We start from the raw sequence: 20,574 nt of genomic DNA, 5'->3' as shown, positions 1-20,574 counted from the left end.
CAGATATTTTCCCGCCAAGTTAATGCTTCATCAATTATTAAGCCCAGATACCGAATTTTCTCAACTTTTTGAATGTGAAAATCATATATACCAATATTGAAGTCATCAACTTGTTATTTTTTTGTTTAAATAACACGTATTTTGCTTTATTAGAATGTTTTTTGTAAAAGTATATCTTTTTTCAAGTTTTTCGCCATATTAGTATTCACTTGACAGCTATCAAAATGTTTTATAGGTTCTAAGATATGCAGAACTGATTACCGTCAATCAGTTTTCTAATTTTGTTTCAAACTTTATTTATTCCACCCTGTATATTTGTTTAAAAATTACGTAATATCGATACGACCTTAAAGTTCAGCCCTCATTGTTAATTTATCTTTGAATCAAACACAAGAACCGAAAAATCATTTATTATTTTAATTTTGATTAATATGTAGTGTACTCTAAAAAAAACAATATATACCTTTTTCTCTACCAACAGACTTTTTGCATTTGCTTCTTTGTGCCCTGAAAGAACCAAGTAAGCAGCTCATTTTCTTTTTCACCACTACCGTTTCCATATTCAGTTCTTTTGAAAATGATGCATCATCTTTCTTCGTTTTTGAAAAATAAAACTTTTTTTTTCATAGACATCTATTAATTCTAAACACTGTTCGTTTGACCACTCCATTTTTCAGTGACTAGCCACTAACCACAAAAATGAATAAAATTGAACAAATCGGCACTAGTCTCGCGAATGGAGCAAAAACCCGTCTAAATTGAGCGCAAATGCACACTTATGTTTCTTTGATGCGCGTCAAAAAAAAACAACTCTGGTCACGACATTCGCGAGAGACAATGCATGCGGCGAGAGGCTACGAAAGCGCTGTTCACATTTGCACATGTATGTCTATGCGTAGCTGCTCACCGCATGCGTGTGCAGGTCTGTACGCACCTTAATAATTCCTTCATATTTTATGAACGTCGTACGAGCTATCTGAGTATCTTTATCCAATATTTTTCTCTGAGTTCCAGTCCGTATGTAGCCAGCTTCCCAGATATTTGTACTGTTACTCTTTCTATATTCTGATTATATATGAACTGCAGCATTTGCACATACTTTATTTTTCTCGATTGTCATAAATTTATTTTTCTACTACCGTGCGTACTCATTATACACACTTCCTAGGGTGCTTTGCTTTGCAGCGTTAGTGCGTAAAAAGCAAATTGACGTTTTTTTACCGTAAAGTAGTTTAAGTGTGTAAAGTAATTTGATATTTTTGATTTTTGTGATATTTTCTTCAGTAGTAGAAAAAATTTTGTATGTTACATGACACAATTGAAAATGAATATTTGAAATTTTCCATTCATAAAAAAAGGTTCATTTTACACACTTGTTACATAAATAACTATTTTTTTGTTGTTTATGTTTATATCATATTTATTAAATTTTAATTGATTAATTAAATTTTATTAATTTTTATTTATTAAACTTATAAATAAGTTTGTTGTGAATCTTTTTCCACATCATTATAGTTGATCACATTCAGGTGTATGTAACCTCTCAACATCTGCTGCAACATTTTGTTGACGGGTGTGAAATAAATTAAATATACATAAATAATTATTAGATTAGCAATATAGAATTACCAATAATAAAAATTTGGAAAAAAAAACAAGATAAAAAATTATGTCAAAACATACCCTTACAAAAATTGCATAGAGATAAAACAAATTACAAAACAGTTTTGCCACTAACCGAACACCAATTTTGTAATTTGAGAAGATCGTCTTGCAAGAATGCTTGGTCTTTTAAGCTATCTACTGGTCTCCAAAACTTTAAGTCGGCTGATAACATTAAATATTTGATATGTAGAAGACAGGAAGTGACATCATTGACGAAAATAAAGACCAAATAAAAATCCTAAGTCTTGGTCTCAAAATATTTTTATGTCCCGAAGGTTACATGTTTCGCTTAAAATCAAGCATCATCAGACCTTATACTGGTCAGTACAAAGCAGGTCATCTCGTGAGAGATACTAGATAATAGAGATACTAGATCTGATGATAACTATAAAATGAAATAACCGGGATATAAAAATATTTTGAGACCGAGACTTAGGGTTTTTATTTTGTCTCTACTTACGTAGGTCTCTTTGAGATAAAGGACAAGTTCTTTCAAATTGACGAAAATGCTGAAAAGGAGTGAAGAACTATGGCAACCATGAGGGGCTCTGGATAGCAAACCAAGTTTGTTGGCATGGATCTTTTAAAATAAAATGCATGTTGTGATTCTGACATTAAGCCTTTGTACTGCCATGAAAGTTGCTTTCCTATGAGACAGACAAGTGCTAAGGTATTGCAGATTGTATACATATGTTAAGAGAGTTTTCAGTTGTCCTTTTGACCACTTTTGAATATACACCATGCAAAAGGTAACAGAAGTCTAGAGATCTATACTTAGAACATTGAAAGCCTTTCAATATTCTAAGGATCTATCAAACAACATAAATAATAATACAATGGTAGAGACACACTCTCTCAATAGAAAGTTAGGAATACCATCTGAGCCAGAGCTAAACTTATTGGGCAACTCATACATAAAGATGGTTCTTATTAGGTGAATACACATATTGAAAGACATAGGTATCTAACTGCTTTTTTTTTAATCACAAAAATATGTTTACTAACTCTTTGTTGCTTAAACCCCAAAAATGAATGCCATAACGAACAATGAGACTCAATAAGTGAAAAATACACTGAACGTGCAACCACTGCTCTCAGCTGATGTCTTGCCATTCTTATTTTGATGCCTTACAGTCAGTTACTGAAGTTTACCTTACAGTCTCAATGAGCCTTAGTCATTTACATACAGCAAAAATAAAAGTGGCCTTAACACTGAATCTTGAGGTACTCCAGGTTTAATCTAGAATCTAGTAAACACCCAAATACTGTAACTCATTAAGTATGATTTTATAGATAGGATTCCAACCATTGCAAGGCCATACTCCTTAAACCATATTTATTGAGCTTAGACAACAGAATTTCTTGATCTACACAATCAAAGGCCTTGGATAGATTACAAACCACTGCCGCCGCCGACTTTCTAAAGACACTCACACTTGGTGGTATAGAAACAAATAATTTCAATCTGTTACAAAACCTTCAGCAAGTTCCCAGGTCTCAAAATGTTTTTATTTTTTCCTCAGTTTCTTTTATTGAGGTTAGAGATGTTATAGATAGCACTAAAAATAAAACCAGCTGTGATGTGTACGGTCTCAGTATTAAATTGATTAAAGCCATTAAAAATATAATAATCGGGACTCTCAGTTAATTAACTTACGTTTTAGTTGAAATATTTTTTCGGATGTTTTAAAACGGGCACTTGTAGTTGCCATCTTTAAAAAGAGTGACATAAATGATAAATCTAAATTTCAAAAGTTTTTGAAAAGTGTATGGCAAGGAGGTAGACAACATTCTTGGAGACAAATGGTTGCTATGTTAAGGGTCTTGTAGCTAATATTTATGACTCCTTCGAAAATCGCGAGTTTAATGCTGTTCCTTTTTTGCGATTTGAGCAAGGCATTTGACGGTGTATCTCATGATCTGTTGCTTAGTAAGCTGCCATGCTATAACTTTAGCCAAGATAGTATTACACTATTAAAATCTTATTTAGAAAACAGATCCCAAACTGCTAGGGTGGACAGGGAGTGTGCTGCAGAGAGGGTTGTGAACATAGGAGTACCTCAAGGCTCGATCCTTGGACCTATATTATTTTTAATATATGTTAATAATCTCCATACTAATTTTACAAATGGTAAATTAACCCTTTGGAGATGACACCACTGTCTCCTTTACAGCAGAATCACTTGACCAGGCTATTCAGCAGCTTACAGACACAACTGGGACTCTGGTTTGGAGCTAATGGGCTTCTCTTAAATGAGCAGAAAACAGAGCGAGTAATTTTTTCACTTAGGGACACTAATGACTTTAATAAAGTGCACAGTGTGACATTTCTAGGAGTGCACATTGATCTTGCTCTTCGATTGGAGTCTGAAATAAACCAGATCTCAATAAAATTGAGCAGGGCTCTTTTTGTGCTTTAAAATCTCTTACAATATGTCTCAGGGAATGTATTGAAAACACCATATCATGCAATCTTTCACTCTGTCATGACCTATGGTATCTTGGTCTGGGGTCATTTGCCCCTTGCCCTTTGGGTTTCAGAGAAAGGCTATTCAGATCATGGTGGGTTTGGGTTTCAAGGAGGACTGTAAAGAAGCTTTTAGGTATTTTAATATCCTGACTTTACCATCCCACCACATACTGGAAAACCTTATGTATGTGAAAAAACATGTGGACAAGTTCCTGGTGCACAGTGGAGTCCACGACTATGACACAAGAAACAGGTTATCTTTGCATTCAATTGTTTAATGTGTTACCTGATTTTATTAAAAATTTAGGGAGAAATCAATTTAAAGTTAAAATTAGGGAAATTCTATGTTCAAACTGTTTCTACTCTTGTGAAGAATTTATCCAAAATACATTTTAAATTTTTATGTTAAATTATATAATTATATAATATTAAATCAGTTGTTGGGTGCATGTCCTTATGTTGTAATATATTGCTTGGTCATGTTAATAGCATTCTTAGGCTAGTGTTTAGTATTTACAAATCAACTCCTAGGATAAAGTACTTCTAAATTTTATTCTATTTTCTTTAGTTTTTGTATTATGTTCCATAACTGAGGTATGTGAGTGTTTTGTATAATAACATGAAATATATACTGAGTATTGAGTACACTCTTCAAAAAGCTAAAAACAGCATCATGAGTAAGAAAGTTGCAATTCTACTTTTTGCAAGTTTTTTTAACTATGGTGGAGAGAGTAGATAAAATAGAAATTTGAAGAAAATAAAAGACTGATTCAAATACCCACTCTTATGAAGAGGGATAACCACTGCCTCTTTTAAATATGAAGGAAAAATGCCATTATACCAGGAATTGATTATGGCAGAAACTAAGGCATTCAATGCTGAGTCAGGCAAACAGAGTAGTATAGTGTAGATGATTTCAATTCGAACACCTTACAAATTGGGGTACGGTCAATATACTAAATTCATGCATTGAAACAAATAGCAAAATATATAATGAGCGGTCCTCGTATATTTAAAGACATCTGATCACTGGAAATTCCTAAACCCCGGCCCGTTCAACGAGAAATTTTGTCAGAGAGAAGTAGGCTAAGTCCCCAGCAATGACGTGTAAAAGACGAAGAAAAAAAAATTACTACTGGCGCTTGGGGTTTGAATTGTGGACAGGCAGGACCTATAGAAAATAAAAATTCTAGGATAAATTTTACATGGGCCTGGTGCCAGTGGCGTTTTATGTTTTATTTCTGGTTTAGTATCAGGTGTCTTAAGACTGTGTTGGTCGGGTGTCGTAATTTTATAAATTAATTTGTTGTTACCGTTGTGGTCTTTGTTTTTGTTGTTGCTTTTGTCGTTGTTAATACTGTTGTTGCTACTGTTGTTATCACTGTTTTTAAATACATTTTATCTAACAATTTAAAACGCTATTGTGGAGACCTTTTGATGTTTCTGATAATGAAATGGACAATTTGGAAGTTAATTCCGACTTGGCGCAATCGGAATTTTTAAATAAAGACTTACATGTTCAAACCCAGAGAGTTGTTTTACTACCATCTACACAGTGATAAAAGCCGGAGACGTCATCGATCATTCTGTGAAGAGAAAAATATTTTTTACAATCCTTCTGTGGCACGCCTATGCTTTACAAAGAAAATACCGCTAATGACCCGAGTTTTAGTTTTTCTGCTGTTCGGATTGAGTTCATATGGACTATAACTTTGAAGATATTCCATCAGCTCCAGATTTATGGTTTCTAAAGCTTTTAATCGCACCCTCAACTTTGGTGAGATCAACAGGAAGAAAGAAAAAAGAATGTTGGTTCTGCTGAATATAATGCAAGGTATTACAGTATGCAGTAAACAATGAAAAAATTAATTTTGACATTTATACATTTTAATCATACCTAGAATTAAGATGTGGGGAAATGTTGGATTAAGTTGGAATTACACACATTTTATGCCTTTTTCCATAATTTTAGGTGTGATATTCAGGAACTAGAGCTTTACTTAAAGGAACTGTCTTAAGCGTAGTATACTTCACCTTTACTTAAAAGTGAAGTATAATATGCTTAACACAAAGCATAGGACAGCATGTTGTCACACAAGTCGCTGACTGCTGCATACTGGGTGCCCTGGAAAATGTGGGAAATCTTTGGAAAAAAAACGAAAGTTTTGGAGAAAAAAAAATTAAGGAATCACTGTTTTATTTTAATTAAAAAGAACCATATGTTCTTTTTTTCAGTGATGCGAGAGTTATTGAAACAACAGAGAAGTTGCATTTTAAGCTGTTTAATCTGAAAAAGTATATGTTTTTAAAAATGTACTTTTATGCATGCTAAAAATTTAAGCATTATAATGTACAACCTAGTCTGCCCTGATAAATAAATAAGGTACATGTGTTTTAAGCACTCCTTTTTTTATGAGGTCCTTATTTATTTTATTTATTTACTTTTCCAACAGACCAGAGCCCAATTACAGGAAAATCAAAATTAGCAATGGTAAAATATAACAGATAAACTACTAAAAACTAACAAAAAGAAATAAAACTAAACTCTGGATTAAATTATTTAATAGAGCCAGAGTTGAAATTAAATTATAAGATTACAAAGTAAAAGAAAATTCTGAGCAATATTTTTAAAAAAACGTACATACAAAACAGAAGGAGATAAAGTCAACCTTAGTAGTGTTGAACTTTTCTTAAATTATACCAAGTACTTCAAAAATTATTCAAGAAAAACAGATTTCCAGCGGGGCTGTATCTTCATGGGAAATTTTTTTATAAGAAAAGTTCCATATTATTTTTTTATTTTTTACCTGAATCTAAAAGATTTCCCAGAACACCCTGTATATTGAGTTTTGTATTTTAGACATTAGTAAAATACATCACATCTATTTTACTCAATCAGCATATCAGCAAGCTGTCTCAATTTTAAAGTATAGGCCTTGTCATGTGGAACTTCAAAAAACATAATTAATCTCTAATGCAAAGGATCTGGCACCAGAGAACACTATAAACAGCCAACTTTCTCTAATGTATTAACAAAAATGACCAAGATAATCCTTAAAAGGTCAGCTTTTAAGAATTGCCGTCAGTATTCTGCCGTCCTTGTTAAAAACACCGTATCTCCAAAAAAGTTACTTTCGAGAAAATGACGTTTGACATTTTAGGCTTGTAATTCGAGTTATTTTGTAGTTTTAAAAGCTTAATAGTAATTACGTTATCCGTAACTATAAGTATTTTTGGTTATTCTATTCAAAATGACCAAAATTTTATGTATGGGATATGTATTTTTAAAATATAGATACGTGAATTTATTCTTGTGTAAAATGTTTTTATACTAGGCAAAAAACCGTATGTTGACATACGGTTCGAGTCAGCATATTAAAAATGTAGTTTACTAGCTATAAAGACCGTATAGCGTAAATTTAGTACATATCTATTATTTTAAAAGACAAAAAAATAATAATTTGGGATCTATTACAAAAAATAATAAAATAAAAAAAAGTTTATGTAATTTTAAAGTTTTAATGTTTAAATGTAGAAACAAAGTAGAAGTTAAACAAATGACTTAGGTTTGTTATATCAAATTATGTAAAAAAAATATATATGTTTCCACTAAATAATTAATTTTATTTATCTTCAATATTTTTAATTGGATCAACAGCATTGCCTTCAACCAGATTATTCCAAAAATGCAATTTTTGGCTTGGAATAATGGGGGATAAGTTGCTTAGAATCTTCTTTTTTCTCTCAGACGAAATGCCTTGATTTGCCGTATAACTTTTGGGGTCCTGGGCTTGAGCCAAAAAATTATTTTTTGAGGATAAATGGAGTTCTTTGAAATCCGTTTCTTTAAAGCACTTTTTGTAAAATAATTGAATGCATCCTCTCCTTACTTCTATCAAAACAATATCTTTTGGGAGTGGATGATCTTTATTAACTTTATTGAGCTGTTAGTTAGTAGTGAAATTTGGTGTTTAAAATCAGCATAGGTTAACTCTTTGACATTTATGGAATTATTCTTTGTGCAATTTTGGACAACATTTGAAAAATCCTGAAAGTCGCAGACCTTGGGATTTTCTTTTAGGCCTTTTTCCACCAAATGATGAAAGCTATCTGCTGACATATAAGTATGTCCGGGCTCAAAATATTTAATGGTTATTTTTTGAGCGGCGGTGTAATTGGTATTAATTATATATACAAGATAACTTAAGAGCGACCAATTTTTATTTTGCCCGCTGCAATTGTCTGCCCATATGTAAATATTCTCTTTATTTCTTGCATATTTAGTAATAGAAACGTTGTAGCAGCTAATTAAGTCTTCTTTTTTTCTCCCAGCAATGGCTTCATGCCAAAGAACTGCCAAAGCCTTATTTTCCCGAGTTAGACTGCCAAGAGGAACAAAGGATTGATTAAAGGCAATTATGTGAGGTGTAAATACAACTTGCTTGAACATATCTATTCTAGGAAGCATAATGACTTTTTGCATATCGGTACAATAGAATATGCTATGTTCATTGTTAGTTTGTATTTTATCAGCACGATATTCCTCTCTAGTAAATTCAACTTTTTTTATGTGTTCTAGCCATCCAGAACAATTAGAACAATCGGTATTTTGTGATGCGTTTTCTTTATTGTGGCTAGAATTATGCAGAAAAAAAGATTCGCATTTCTCACACTCCTCGTGTCCCAATTTCGTAAATGATATTTTCATTTCTTTCACAACTGTTCGTATGATATTTTCATATTGGCGTGACATATTTTAAAATCTTGAAACATACTTGTAATTGTTATATCACCGGGCAAATATAGTTTATTTGGCGCGTGTTCCCTTCTGTAGTGGGACACGCATGGTGAATATTTTTTAATGTGATTTTGGATAATGTCACGATCGGCCTTTATACTTTTATATGAACCACGTTGATCTGACAAAGGACTGCCTATAATTCGCAAAATAGTATCATTATTGCCAGCGTATCCCAAAGTTGTCAAAAAAAATCTTACAGATTTCTACATGCACACCATCATCGCCTTTTAAGAAATACTTTTTTGTAAAGTGTTTTTTAATACTGTTACTTTTCGTTTTTGTTTTTTCTATGTAATGGTTTAAAAACGCTTTCTGCTCCGTAAAATTTTTGGCCCAGTAACTATTATTAATTTTTAAACGAAGTGGTTCGCCAATTTTAGTCAAACAATTCCTTTTGCACTCTCAACTTTTTTTAACAGCATGTTTCTCCTTTTTTTTGGCGCTTGAAAAAGTCTTCCTTTTATCTTTATTTTTCTTCTTGCCTCTACTACATATTTTTTTTTCTTCTTGCCTCTCCTTTCTTTGTATAAGAAGTATCCAATTCCATACAATCTTCGGCAGTAGCAAGTGACACACTTTCTAAAAAGAAAAAATAAGTAAGTACATAATTATACAATGTTTGTGTAGTTTTAATAAAAAACGTATAAATTAAGTGATAACCAGAGACCATTAGGGTATTTTTTTACCTGTTGTGTTGTTTTCAATATCAGAAGTCTGAAGAATTTCTGAGTCAGCTTCAACATCCATAATTTCTGACCGTAGTCTTTCTGGCATCTCCAGCTCTTCGCGTTCCTGGAGATCATAGCGCTCATCGTCAACTAAAAGAATAAAAATATTATGATGTAGGTAAAAATATTTTTAAATGCCAAAGACAATTTTTAACGATTTCTAATTTAAAATTATTTTCATAAAACATATACCTCTATTTATGTTTTTTTCTACCTGTTGTTTGGTTTTCATTTTATCTGTGACATAAACAATTTCTGAATCAGCTTCTGTATTCATCATTTCTGAACCCAGTGTCTGAGATCCCTCTAGCTCTTCTTCTTGAGGGTCACTGCATTCCTCGCCATCTAAAAAAAGATAAAAAAATACGATGTATTACATTTTATCTAGATCTAAGATCGCATCGCTTAGATCTGAGTATAAAAAATTAAAAAAGTGGTCTAAAGTCAATTAAAAATTATTTCTAATTGTCATAAAACTATGTATAACAACTAAAACATATATGTATATGTATAAATATATATGTTTTTACCTTTTGTTTGCTTTTCATTATCTGGACCATTTCTGGGTTGCCTTCAATACCCATAATATTTGGCCCTAATCTCTGTGATTTTTCTGTCTCTTTGTTATATTTTAAATCAAATTCGTTGTGTTCATTGTTGACTAAAATATAATAACCATGTTAAGATAAATTATTTTTCTTTTTGAGTAAATTATTAGGTAATATTTTTTTTTTTTCTAAGTCATAAATTGTACCTATTTAAAAGAGATGTATTATGTATTTATTGTAGAACAAATATCTGTATGTTAAACGTAATACTCAGTCTTTTACTACTCACCAAGATATACATGGCTATAATACTCGCCATAGAACTGACTTTGTACCTCCTTACTGCCGTCTGGAAAGGTGTCGGGATGGACCGGGCTTTTGGGGAATAAAATTATTTAATGCTCTTCCCTCTGAAATAAAATACTTACCTCTAAACAGTTTTAAAACAAAAATCAAAAAAGTTTTATTAGTGAATGCTTTTTATTCATTAGAGGAGTTTTTTAACCACATATTTTAAGGTGATTTTACTGTGTTTTTATAACATCATTTATTGTTTTAGTTATAGTCGAATTTTAATTTAATGTTCTTAGTGTTAGTACTGTTAAGTAGTCTGTTTTGACTTTACCTATGTATTTTTTGACTTGTGTAAAATTTATATTACTGGCATCAATAAAAATTATGATTATGATTATGATTAAATACTGCTAATGGAAAAATAATAAACCCTAATGTCCCTATTCATTCTAAGATAAAATATATGTACCTATTATACATAAATAAATTTTTACAAAACATTGGATATTAATGTACAAAAAGGGTTAAAAATAGTTACATAAAAAATAAATTAAAATAAATCAATATTTACCTTGTTTTTTGTTTGATTGGGCTATATCCAAAATTTGACACATATCTTTCATATCCAATAAATTTACATTTTCCTCTACAAAACTGTCCGTAATTAAGGGATGTAAGTTTTCATCCAAAATAATCATGTTTTCTCTTATTATCAAACTGTCCTTTAAACTAGTTGAGTCGTTTAAACTATTTCTAGATTCTTGTCCTAATGGTCGATTATTTTCCAAGACTTGCAGTACCATCCTTTTTGCCCTTGATCCCATGTTAAAAAACCGCGAATCAATTTGCCGAAAAGAAAACAAAAACACCTGTTAGTTGACTGAAAGAGATGTCCGGGTTGAATAAAACTATTACGCAATCACGGCACATGTGGGACACCAAGCGGCACGCGCCACCAAAAAGTCAATTCGCTACTTAATATAAACACCGTATTGGAAGTACGCTTTTGGCGGGAGCTTATCTTTTATAGATACAGTCTTAATGTCAAGTAATATCAACATATTTTGAAGAGTTACGGTATTTATGTTTAGGAAATGTCTAGTTACGGTCTTTTTAGCAAGTAAAGCTTATCCTAAATATAAAAATGTGCAAAATGACTATTTTCAAAATCTTTTTTCTGTACTAAAATTTGATTTTTTTTTTTTTAATCCATAGATAAATGCCAAACTGCAGAATTCAAAAATACAAAAATCTCAATTTTGACAAAACTGCGAGATACGGTCTTTTTCACTATGACGGCAGTATTGTATCAATAAATTTTAACACAATTTAATTTTAAGCTACATGGGAAGTTATAGAATATTTAATCTAGTTTTTTAATATATCAATAATAGCTTATAGGTACCTTATGAGATGGGGAAACAGGATGGGTAAATGATATGATGCATTCAACCACTTCTCCAGATAAAAAGACGTGACCTCGCACTAGTTTGGCCGTAATTTCAATCATTTTAGTATTAAAATGGTACTAAACTTAAATTAAATCCACATCCCAGAGTACAATTTTCACAAAAAATCAAAACAATTTAACACCATTGAGGTTAAGAAGTTTATTTGCCAACAAACCAATTGAAATCAGCTGATTTAATAAGGCTTTGTGGCGCTGGTTTTTAGTATGTAGCAACACAGAAACATTTTTCCTTTAGGTTTAAACAAATATTGTATGGAAAAAAGCATAAAAAATAGATTAAATGCAATCAATAGCCGTTTTTTTTTAGAATACTGGAAAAATGCATTAAAAGCGATAAATAGAAAAAAAGGGAATTCATTTATGTATAGAGGCCACCAACACGAACTTTCTATTGACGCCTGCCCAAATGCGGAAGGTCGGCCATCTTGAGCACACGCCTGCAAAGTCGGTTGTCCAACTTCAGGGGTTGACGTAAGTAGACTTTGTTTATCTTATTTATTTTAGTTAAGTTCTTCATGCATATTTCGGTAAACTCAGATTGTTGTTCTACGGGGATATTGAGATTAGTTGTTGATCTGTTCGGATATCAAATTGTCAATTGTTTCTGTTAGTGGTCCGTTGTTAGGCTTTCCATGAAACAAGGCTGTAATGCAGGTCATCAACCCACTATTTTTTTTTATGCCTTACACTTATCAGGTTATTAGTCCAAGATCTAATGTCAGGAAAACGTTTGAGAATATTTTATTTTTATTTTTTTATTTAATATTTAAACAGAAACATAAAGTAATTTACATCGAATTTTAACAAAATAAAAGCTATATAAATATTAGCACCTAGGTACGCAGTACCTGTATGTGCTTGAAAAATACAACAAATACTCTAAAAATTACAATTGCCTCATTTTCTAAACGCTCTAGTTACTTCTAACGCGCTTAATGAATTTATAATACACAAGATAAACTTAATTTTGATTTATGGTACATCGTTTTTAATTATTATTGAAAAATTTCTAAAAAATTTAAGATGTTACATGAATACATAAGATGTATTCTTTAGATTTCTTCTTAAATGTACCCATGATTTCTATAGTTCTTATATTGTGAGGTAACAAATTGTAAAGTTTCGGCCCTAAATAATTTACAAAATGTTGTTCCATAGTATTTTTACATAAGATAGAGTTATGTAGTTTGTTTGATTTACCTCTTGTAGGATAGTCATGTGATATGATGTTGCAACTAAATTTATTATTTAAATGGACATAATTACAAACTTCTATTACATATAATGTTCTTATATTAGATATTTCTTTTGAGTATAACTTGTAAGTAGGGTAGAGTTTTGGTTTTTTTTAAATGATTTTAATTATGTAATTTTGTATAACCCTTAACTGTTCCATATTCATACTGTACATACATACCACCCCACACCAACATACCATACCTAAGCAACGGTTCAACAAGTGCCTTATACGCTACAATTAAATTTTTTTTGTTTAAGAACTGTCTAAGCAAATAAAACTTGTAAATTAGACATCTGATTTTTTTAGTAATATATATAACATGTTGGTTCCATTTTAAATTGTTATCTAAAATAATTCCTAAGTATTTTATTTTGTTTTGCTCTTTTATTAAATTGTTATCATTCATTTTAATGTTGCTAAAATTTGGTCTATTTGCTGCTGTAAGTGAAAAGGCTACATAATATGTTTTAGAAATATTTAAACTTAGTTTGAATGTATCCAGAAAATTTTTAATTTTTTTGAAACCAACCTTAAGTTTTTCTCTCACCCCTTCCCAAGTTTTATCCGAAAAAATTATTACCGTGTCATCAGCATAAGCTATAACCTTCCCACCTACATTAAGATTACAAAGCATGTTTATGTAAAGAATAAATAAAATTGGTCCGAGAACGGTACCTTAAGGCACGCCATGTTTAATTTTTTTGGGAGAGCTTAATATATTATTTATTTTGACAAATTGAGTACGATTTCTGAGATAATTCTCAAAGATGCTCAAAACCAGTCCCCGCACACCATTTCTTTCAAGGACATTAATGAGGAGGAAATGGGATACGCTATCAAATGCTTTTTGCAAGTCCAGGAATAGAGCTATCGTTTTTTTGCCTACTTTTAAATTACCAGTAACATTTTTTACCAATTCATACATTGCATCAGTTGTCCGCTTACCTTCAAGAAATCCAAATTGATTTTCTGATATGCCGTCAATGGTATTCAAAAAATTAACAGTCGTGATTTAAGGCATTTCTCGTAAATTTTAGCAAAATTTGAAATAACGCTTATTGGCCTATAATTTCCTATATCGAGTTTATCTCCTGATTTATGAATTGGTGTAACGATAGAAGCCTTAAAGTAAGATGGTACAATGCTTGTTTTGAAAATTTGGTTTATTATATGTGTAATTGGATCCTTAAGTTTTAAATATAGAAGTTTTATTGTTTTAGAAGTAATTTGATCGATACCAGGGGAGCAATTATTTTTAAGGAAATTTATATGTTTTACTATTTCTGTTGAATTTGTAGGTCTTAAATATATAGAGTTAGGAATTGATTCTTTTATAGGGGTTGGCGTTTCTGGGATATTAAGGGCACCAGAAACTTGAGCACCAATATATACAAAATAATCATTAGCATAATCAGCAATTTCATTGTTTTTAGTCAGAATCATACTTTGCTTTCTAATTTGTAATATCTGTGGTTTTTTGTCATTTTGATTTGTGGCCTCATTAATTAATTTGTACAATTTTCTAATGTCATGTTCATGCTCAAAAACTTGATTTTTATAGTATTCATTTTTGGTGACCGTAATTAACCTTTTTAATTTATTTCTGTAATTAGTATATTCTAATTTATTTTCGTCAGTAGGATTTAATCTCAAATTTCTTTTTATTTTATCTGTTTTTTTAATAGAAACAATTAACCCAGTTGAAATCCATGGTTTTGCTCTTTTGTATTTTAGTTTTATTTCAGATTTTTTTATTATGTCAGTGAGGTTGTTTATTAAATATTTGCATGCTTCTTCTGGATCATTAATGGCTAAAATAGCATTCCAATCAACTAACTCAGCTTCATGTTTTAGTCATGTGTAATCAGTTTTTGTTAGTGTATTTATGTCAGTGCTGTCTATATTTTCTTTGTCGTGACTTGAGATATGTATCATAATAGGCAGGTGGTCAATAATGTCGTGGTTAATAATAAATGTTGTGGCTTTTTTTACCTTGGCTTTCATTTTATTTGTCATAAATATATGGTCTATACAAGTATTACTAATTTCTCTTGTAGTTTTGTTACACATGGAAACAAATCCAATTGAATTCATTTGAGCTAGGTATTTTATAACTTTTTGATCACTACTTTTCAACAAATCTATATTTATGTCGCCCAAAAACAGATCTATGTTAGATTTTTGACAATTTAAAAAAAATAAATCAAGGTCATCCAAAAATTTAAGTACATTGGTTGACGGGGATCGGTAGGTAGAGAATATATTATAATCTAGATGATCTATGCGAATTTTCATAGTAGTGACAGTAACCTCATTGCAGTTTGTTATTTGAAAATGCAGGATCTAGATGATTTTTGTAGTAAATTACTACTCCAAAATATACCTTGAGCTTAATTTTCGAAAATGAAAATGTTTTTTTTTTAATTTTGAACAATGGCGTTATTTAAAGATGATTATTTAAAGATTATATAAAGAAATTAAAAATAAACGAAATTTTATATCTATATTCAAAGAAATTGTAACAAATACTTGGTTGGGAATGCTGTAATTTTCCACCAAAAACTTTAAATTAAAACTCATTAGTTAACTGTATGCTCAACTTTTAAATGCTACAATAATTTAAATATTTCACAATCACCATTATGTATTTAAAAAATATATATGTTCTTAAAGTATTTTAAATAATAATAATAATTAAGTTTATTAAATCATATAAACTGTATATTGCTGAAAAAAGGGCCACTCTCTTAGCATCCTAACGAGGTATGGGCTGTTGAGGCCAGGGTTGGCAAAACGAAAAACCCATTTAAAAAACCCACAAGGTTTTTGTGCCAAAAACCCACCAAAAACCCAACGACCTATACAAAAACCCAACACAAAAACCCATACAAAAGCCGAAAGAATTTGAAATGTTTAAAAAAAAAAGAAAAATGAGACAAAATTGAGATACTTTTTATATAGTATTTAATAACAAAATATCAAAATATAATTACATTCTTATTTCTAAGTTCAAAAAATCAATTTTTACATTAAAATATAAAAAACAAAACAAAAACAAAACGCCTTATTCATTATAGGAACAAAATAAAAATAAATTAAACACCTAAAACAACTTTTTCTTTTTCTCTCTTTTTAAAATGGCTCATTTTAATTATTTTTACTGGCTTTTCTACGTTATCTGGCAGCAACTTATTCCGAAGATCAGTCCACACCAAACCATAGGAACTAAAGATTCTTTCCAGAGCTGCAGAACTAGCAGGGCAAGAATGTAAGTTTGCAAAAAATGTGGCCATGTTCATCAAAATACTATCTGAATCTGAATTTTGAGCTGTAGAAGTAATCTTAGTTTTTACAATTGACCACCATTTAAATGCAGACATGTTTTTTATCACGCTTTCCTTAAAAAGTGATGATTGATAAAAATCTTTATTCTTTATTCGGAATAATAGATAACCTTGGAAAAAATCCTCGTGATTCTTAAGTAACCAAGCCTCTGCCTCATCCTGGTATTTTTTTTCTAGGTTTTGGTTCATATATTTAGGATCAGTTAAAAAACGTAGAAAGTGGAAGGGTTGTATTGCCTCCTCAATTTTTTTTTTAATGTCTTCAATGTATGGGGCTTAGACATGGTTTGTTAAATAAATCTAGCCAGATGTTGACAGCATCGGCGAAAGTTTGGTCACTCTGGAATTTATCTAAGGCAGTACCCACTGCCTGTAGTTGTTGCTCTAAGTCAAGTGCATTTTTGTATAAATTAATGTCGTCAATTTTTCTTATAATATGCTGATCAAGAGTCTCTGGATGTTCTTTTGAAATTTCTCGGTACATTAGGTTGTTAGCATTAAAGGTACTTACACAGGCCAATTGCGAATTCCAACGGGTATCATTAGGAATTTGAGGCATTTAACCCCCTTTAAGTTTAAGAATTCCGTGAGGTTTATGGTGGTTTCTGATATATGTCTGTATTTCTAGCAAGTGTTTGAGGACAGTTTGTGGCGAAACAATTTTTTCCAATAGATTTAAATAATGTGCATTACATCCATAGGTTAGTATAGAGGGATATTTCTCTGCAATCATTTTTCTAAATTTCTTCATTTTATTCTCATTGTCGGTTACTATTGCAAAAACCTCTTTATTGTATAATTCCTTACATTGATTAATCGCAACTTCAGCCAGTTCAAAATGATATTTAGATGTTTTTTGTCATCGACGCAATCTAATGAAGATAACAAAAAAGAACTATTTCCGGTGTGAATGCTTGTCGATATAATTGGAACGTTTCTAATACTACATCCATCGAACATCAGAGTAACTGGTCTATTTCCCTCGGTCTGCATTAGAACTTCCCTTATTTCTTTTTCATAAACCTCGTAAACTTCATCCAGCAAGTTTCCGGCAATTTTTCTCCTGTTAGGGGGTGTATAACCTGGTCGAAGGGATTGGATCATCTCAATAAAAGATGAATGTTCAACTGTGGAAAATGACAGATTGCATGTATAAAACATTCTGCAATTTTGAGGTTCAACTTATGTTTTTCTTCCTTTGATGTTTTCATGACTACTTTGTCCAAAACTGTTTGTTTTCTTCTTTTAGGAGTCATTGTAACTAAAACACCGTCACTGTTACTCAATTGGGGGGATTCTCTATCTTGTTCTGGCCTTTTCCAGTTTTTTTTGTGCTTTCTGTTGTAGAGCACGAGGAAAAAGAACTATTGTCATCATCTGATAATCGCAAAGGAACTACCTGGCTCTCCAGATACAACGAACACTTTCCAAGATGTGCTTTAATCTTCTCTATTTTTCCCGTCAGTTTTTGAGGACAAAATTTACACTTGAGTGTACCATCTATCAATCGAATCACATATGCCCACTCCACAGATTTGTGACGACCCCCTCCGTAATAGTCCCCACCTTTTTTAACCCTTCCTTTATTGTCTTACTTTTTAGCTACCTTTGCACTTGTCGTAACTTCGTTTTTTTCTTTCTCCAAGTTTTGCTCCATTTCAATCTCACTGTCTGAAATCTCCGACGACCCATCCAAGATGTTGACGACCTCGTGATCAGCCTCCAAATTTCTAGACACAGAATTCCCTTGTGTTGATGTGGATGGTATTGATGAAAGACTATCAAAAGACTGTTGTGATGGTGTTACAGTCTTCCATCCGTTTTCCAGCTTGTCATTTTTATTCATATCGTTTCCTGAGTTTACCACTTCTTCAAGTTGTATATCTTCAACGATAACTTCAACTAGGTTTGTTTTTGTTGTGTTACCATCCATATTTTTCTACCATAAAAGCAAGAAAAAGCCATGTTGAAAATATTTATAGGTTAAAAAAAGTAAAACTCACCTTTTAACTTTTAGTTTACGCATCAAAAAGAAACACACTAAAACACTCTCTTTTATTACTATTACAACACTTTACTAGTGTTGTGTAATGTTTTAACACAACACCAAAAAACAACCAGTCTAGTCAAATCTTCAAAATTAATGTTATTTTTCTATAATTTGAGGTTAGAGTTCCGGAAAATGACAAATACCCAAGAAAAACACAAAAACCCAGCACAAATACCCAAAACTCTACCCAGAGCATACAAAAACCCAGATTTTTGCCAACCCTGGTTGAGGCTTCAAAATAAATAAAATTTAAAGATAAATCTAATAAATTTTACTACTTTTAATATACTTAGTAGAAGTGGTAAAAAAAAGTAAATGAAACTAAATCCAAGACTTTGTTTTTGTTAATCAGGCTGACCACATTATTAGAAAATGAACATTTATGCTTTATAATGTCTAATGTATCTACACTGTCTAGGGTATCTTCGAGGTATATTAGAAGAACAATTTTTTAAAAGATTTTATAGCAAAATGTAATGGAATGTAATTATCTGGTTCTTTTCATATTAAGCCACTTAACACGCATTAATTTATGTAAAATACTGTTGCGTCTACGGCAGTGGCGTAGCTACAGATTTTGAACCCCAAGCAATTTTCTGCAATAAATTTCAATTGCTCCTCTATTCAATTTATTTTTTTAGTATCTTTAAAAACTTTTTTGAATAATTTATCTACATATCAGTAAAAAAATTAAAACATTATAAGTATTGTATGTATGTGAAGCTATATTACATAGAGTGATAATTTGAAAAGTTGCAACACTGCAAAAAACCTGTAAGAACAAATGCTATAGTTACAGGCATTTTCCTTATAAAAAAAGAACAAATAGGGATGGTGATAAATTATTAAAGCAATTTCTATAAAATTATAATTGAAATGTCCTTAAAATTGTGATTTAAAGCGTTGCAATTTGATAACAAATTATATACAATGTATCGAGAAATCTGATATAAAAGTAGGAGATACTGTTACAAAATTGAATAATCATACACTCGCCGGCACAAAATTCCGCCATCCTGAAATATTGGCCAAGTTTGATGTTTTATAAATTTTTTATTTTTTATCAGATTCTCACGATTTTGCCATCAGTTTTTAGATACATTTGTTGTATTTTTTTTAAATCATTTTGTAAAGTAGCATTTTTCGATTAGGCTATATTATACAGGAGTAAAACAAACTGTTGTTTTTTCTCGTAATTTTAAAAGACCCTGTAGGAAAATTAAGGTGGATATTTCTATTTACATACTGCTCCTTGTAATCTTTGATGTATTCTAAACATTTCGATTTTTGATTCATTCCATTATGTCATTTCTGCTGCGAGCTGCAATTTTTTTATTAAAATGCTGATTTGGAGCGTATTTTTATTAGGAGAAACAAACACTAGGTATATCATAAAGTTAATTAAAAAAAAAAACAATTTTAATAGCGTGTATTTCCTCCTCTCGCAGCAATAACAGCTTGCAGTCTTCGCGGCATCGAATGAATAAGATTCCTTATTCTTTCTTGAGGAATAGCTTCATATTCTTCGATCAGCGCTAGTCTTGCAAGGTTTGTGGTTGTACAGGACGACGACGAACGGCCCTTTTAAGTTGATCCCAAAGATATTCTATTGGGTTGAGATTCGGGCTACATGCGGGCCATTCCAATCTTGGGAGTCTAACTTCATCCAGATATTCGCTCACTACATGTGCAACCTGAGGAAATGAAATTAATAAAATTAATAAAATTTTAATTTATTTATTTTTTTTTAAAATTTTAATAAATAAAATTAATGAAACCAATTTAAATTAATGCATTATCATGCATTAATGTAAATTGGTTTCCAATGCATGGAGCAAATGGAACAACAACTTCTTGAAGGATTTCCTCAATATAACGGTGGGCGGTTAGAGCTCTATTTTCAATAAATACAAGATTGGTGCGTGCTTCGGTAGAAATACCCGCCCAAATCATGACTGAACCG

At 31.2% G+C, this 20,574-nt stretch overlaps 2 protein-coding genes and 1 long non-coding RNA gene across 6 annotated transcripts in view; 1 reads left to right on the top strand and 2 right to left on the bottom strand.

Annotated features, from left to right (window-relative positions):
* Nucleotides 1-12,118, bottom strand: part of LOC126736896 (RAB6A-GEF complex partner protein 2) — a 28,577-nt gene extending 16,459 nt beyond the window's left edge. The window contains exon 1 of the mRNA XM_050441522.1: nucleotides 11,912-12,118. Coding sequence (XP_050297479.1) covers nucleotides 11,912-12,016 — 105 coding nt within the window. The 5' untranslated portion in view covers nucleotides 12,017-12,118. The remainder of the gene's footprint in view (nucleotides 1-11,911) is intronic.
* Nucleotides 7,635-11,868, bottom strand: LOC126736909 (uncharacterized). 2 transcript variants are annotated; one of them, XR_007660823.1, is made up of 6 exons: nucleotides 11,078-11,868; nucleotides 10,502-10,622; nucleotides 10,195-10,325; nucleotides 9,857-10,009; nucleotides 9,623-9,754; nucleotides 7,635-9,515 (listed from the first exon to the last, which is right to left on the bottom strand). It is a non-coding gene; the product is annotated as an uncharacterized LOC126736909 (long non-coding RNA). The 2 variants fall into 2 exon arrangements; XR_007660824.1 differs by having other exon boundaries at nucleotides 9,879-10,009; nucleotides 11,078-11,867.
* A 219-nt stretch (nucleotides 12,119-12,337) lies between the features above and the next one.
* The window catches only part of LOC126736888 (zinc finger protein 12), an 80,193-nt gene continuing 71,956 nt past the window's right edge, over nucleotides 12,338-20,574 (top strand). The window contains exon 1 of one of the 3 annotated variants that reach the window (XM_050441503.1): nucleotides 12,338-12,448. In XM_050441503.1, coding sequence (XP_050297460.1) covers nucleotides 12,384-12,448 — 65 coding nt within the window. In that variant the 5' untranslated portion in view covers nucleotides 12,338-12,383. Of the gene's footprint in view, nucleotides 12,449-12,478; nucleotides 12,632-20,574 lie in introns of those variants that run through there. The other 2 variants (XM_050441505.1, XM_050441506.1) reach the window with 2 other exon arrangements.

This window comes from Anthonomus grandis, chromosome 5, assembly GCF_022605725.1.
Source record: "Anthonomus grandis grandis chromosome 5, icAntGran1.3, whole genome shotgun sequence".
In the NCBI taxonomy this organism is placed as follows: domain Eukaryota; kingdom Metazoa; phylum Arthropoda; class Insecta; order Coleoptera; family Curculionidae; genus Anthonomus; species Anthonomus grandis.
The sequence above is the reverse complement of the archived record's forward strand: the minus strand, read 5'-3'. Positions and strand labels throughout refer to the sequence as shown.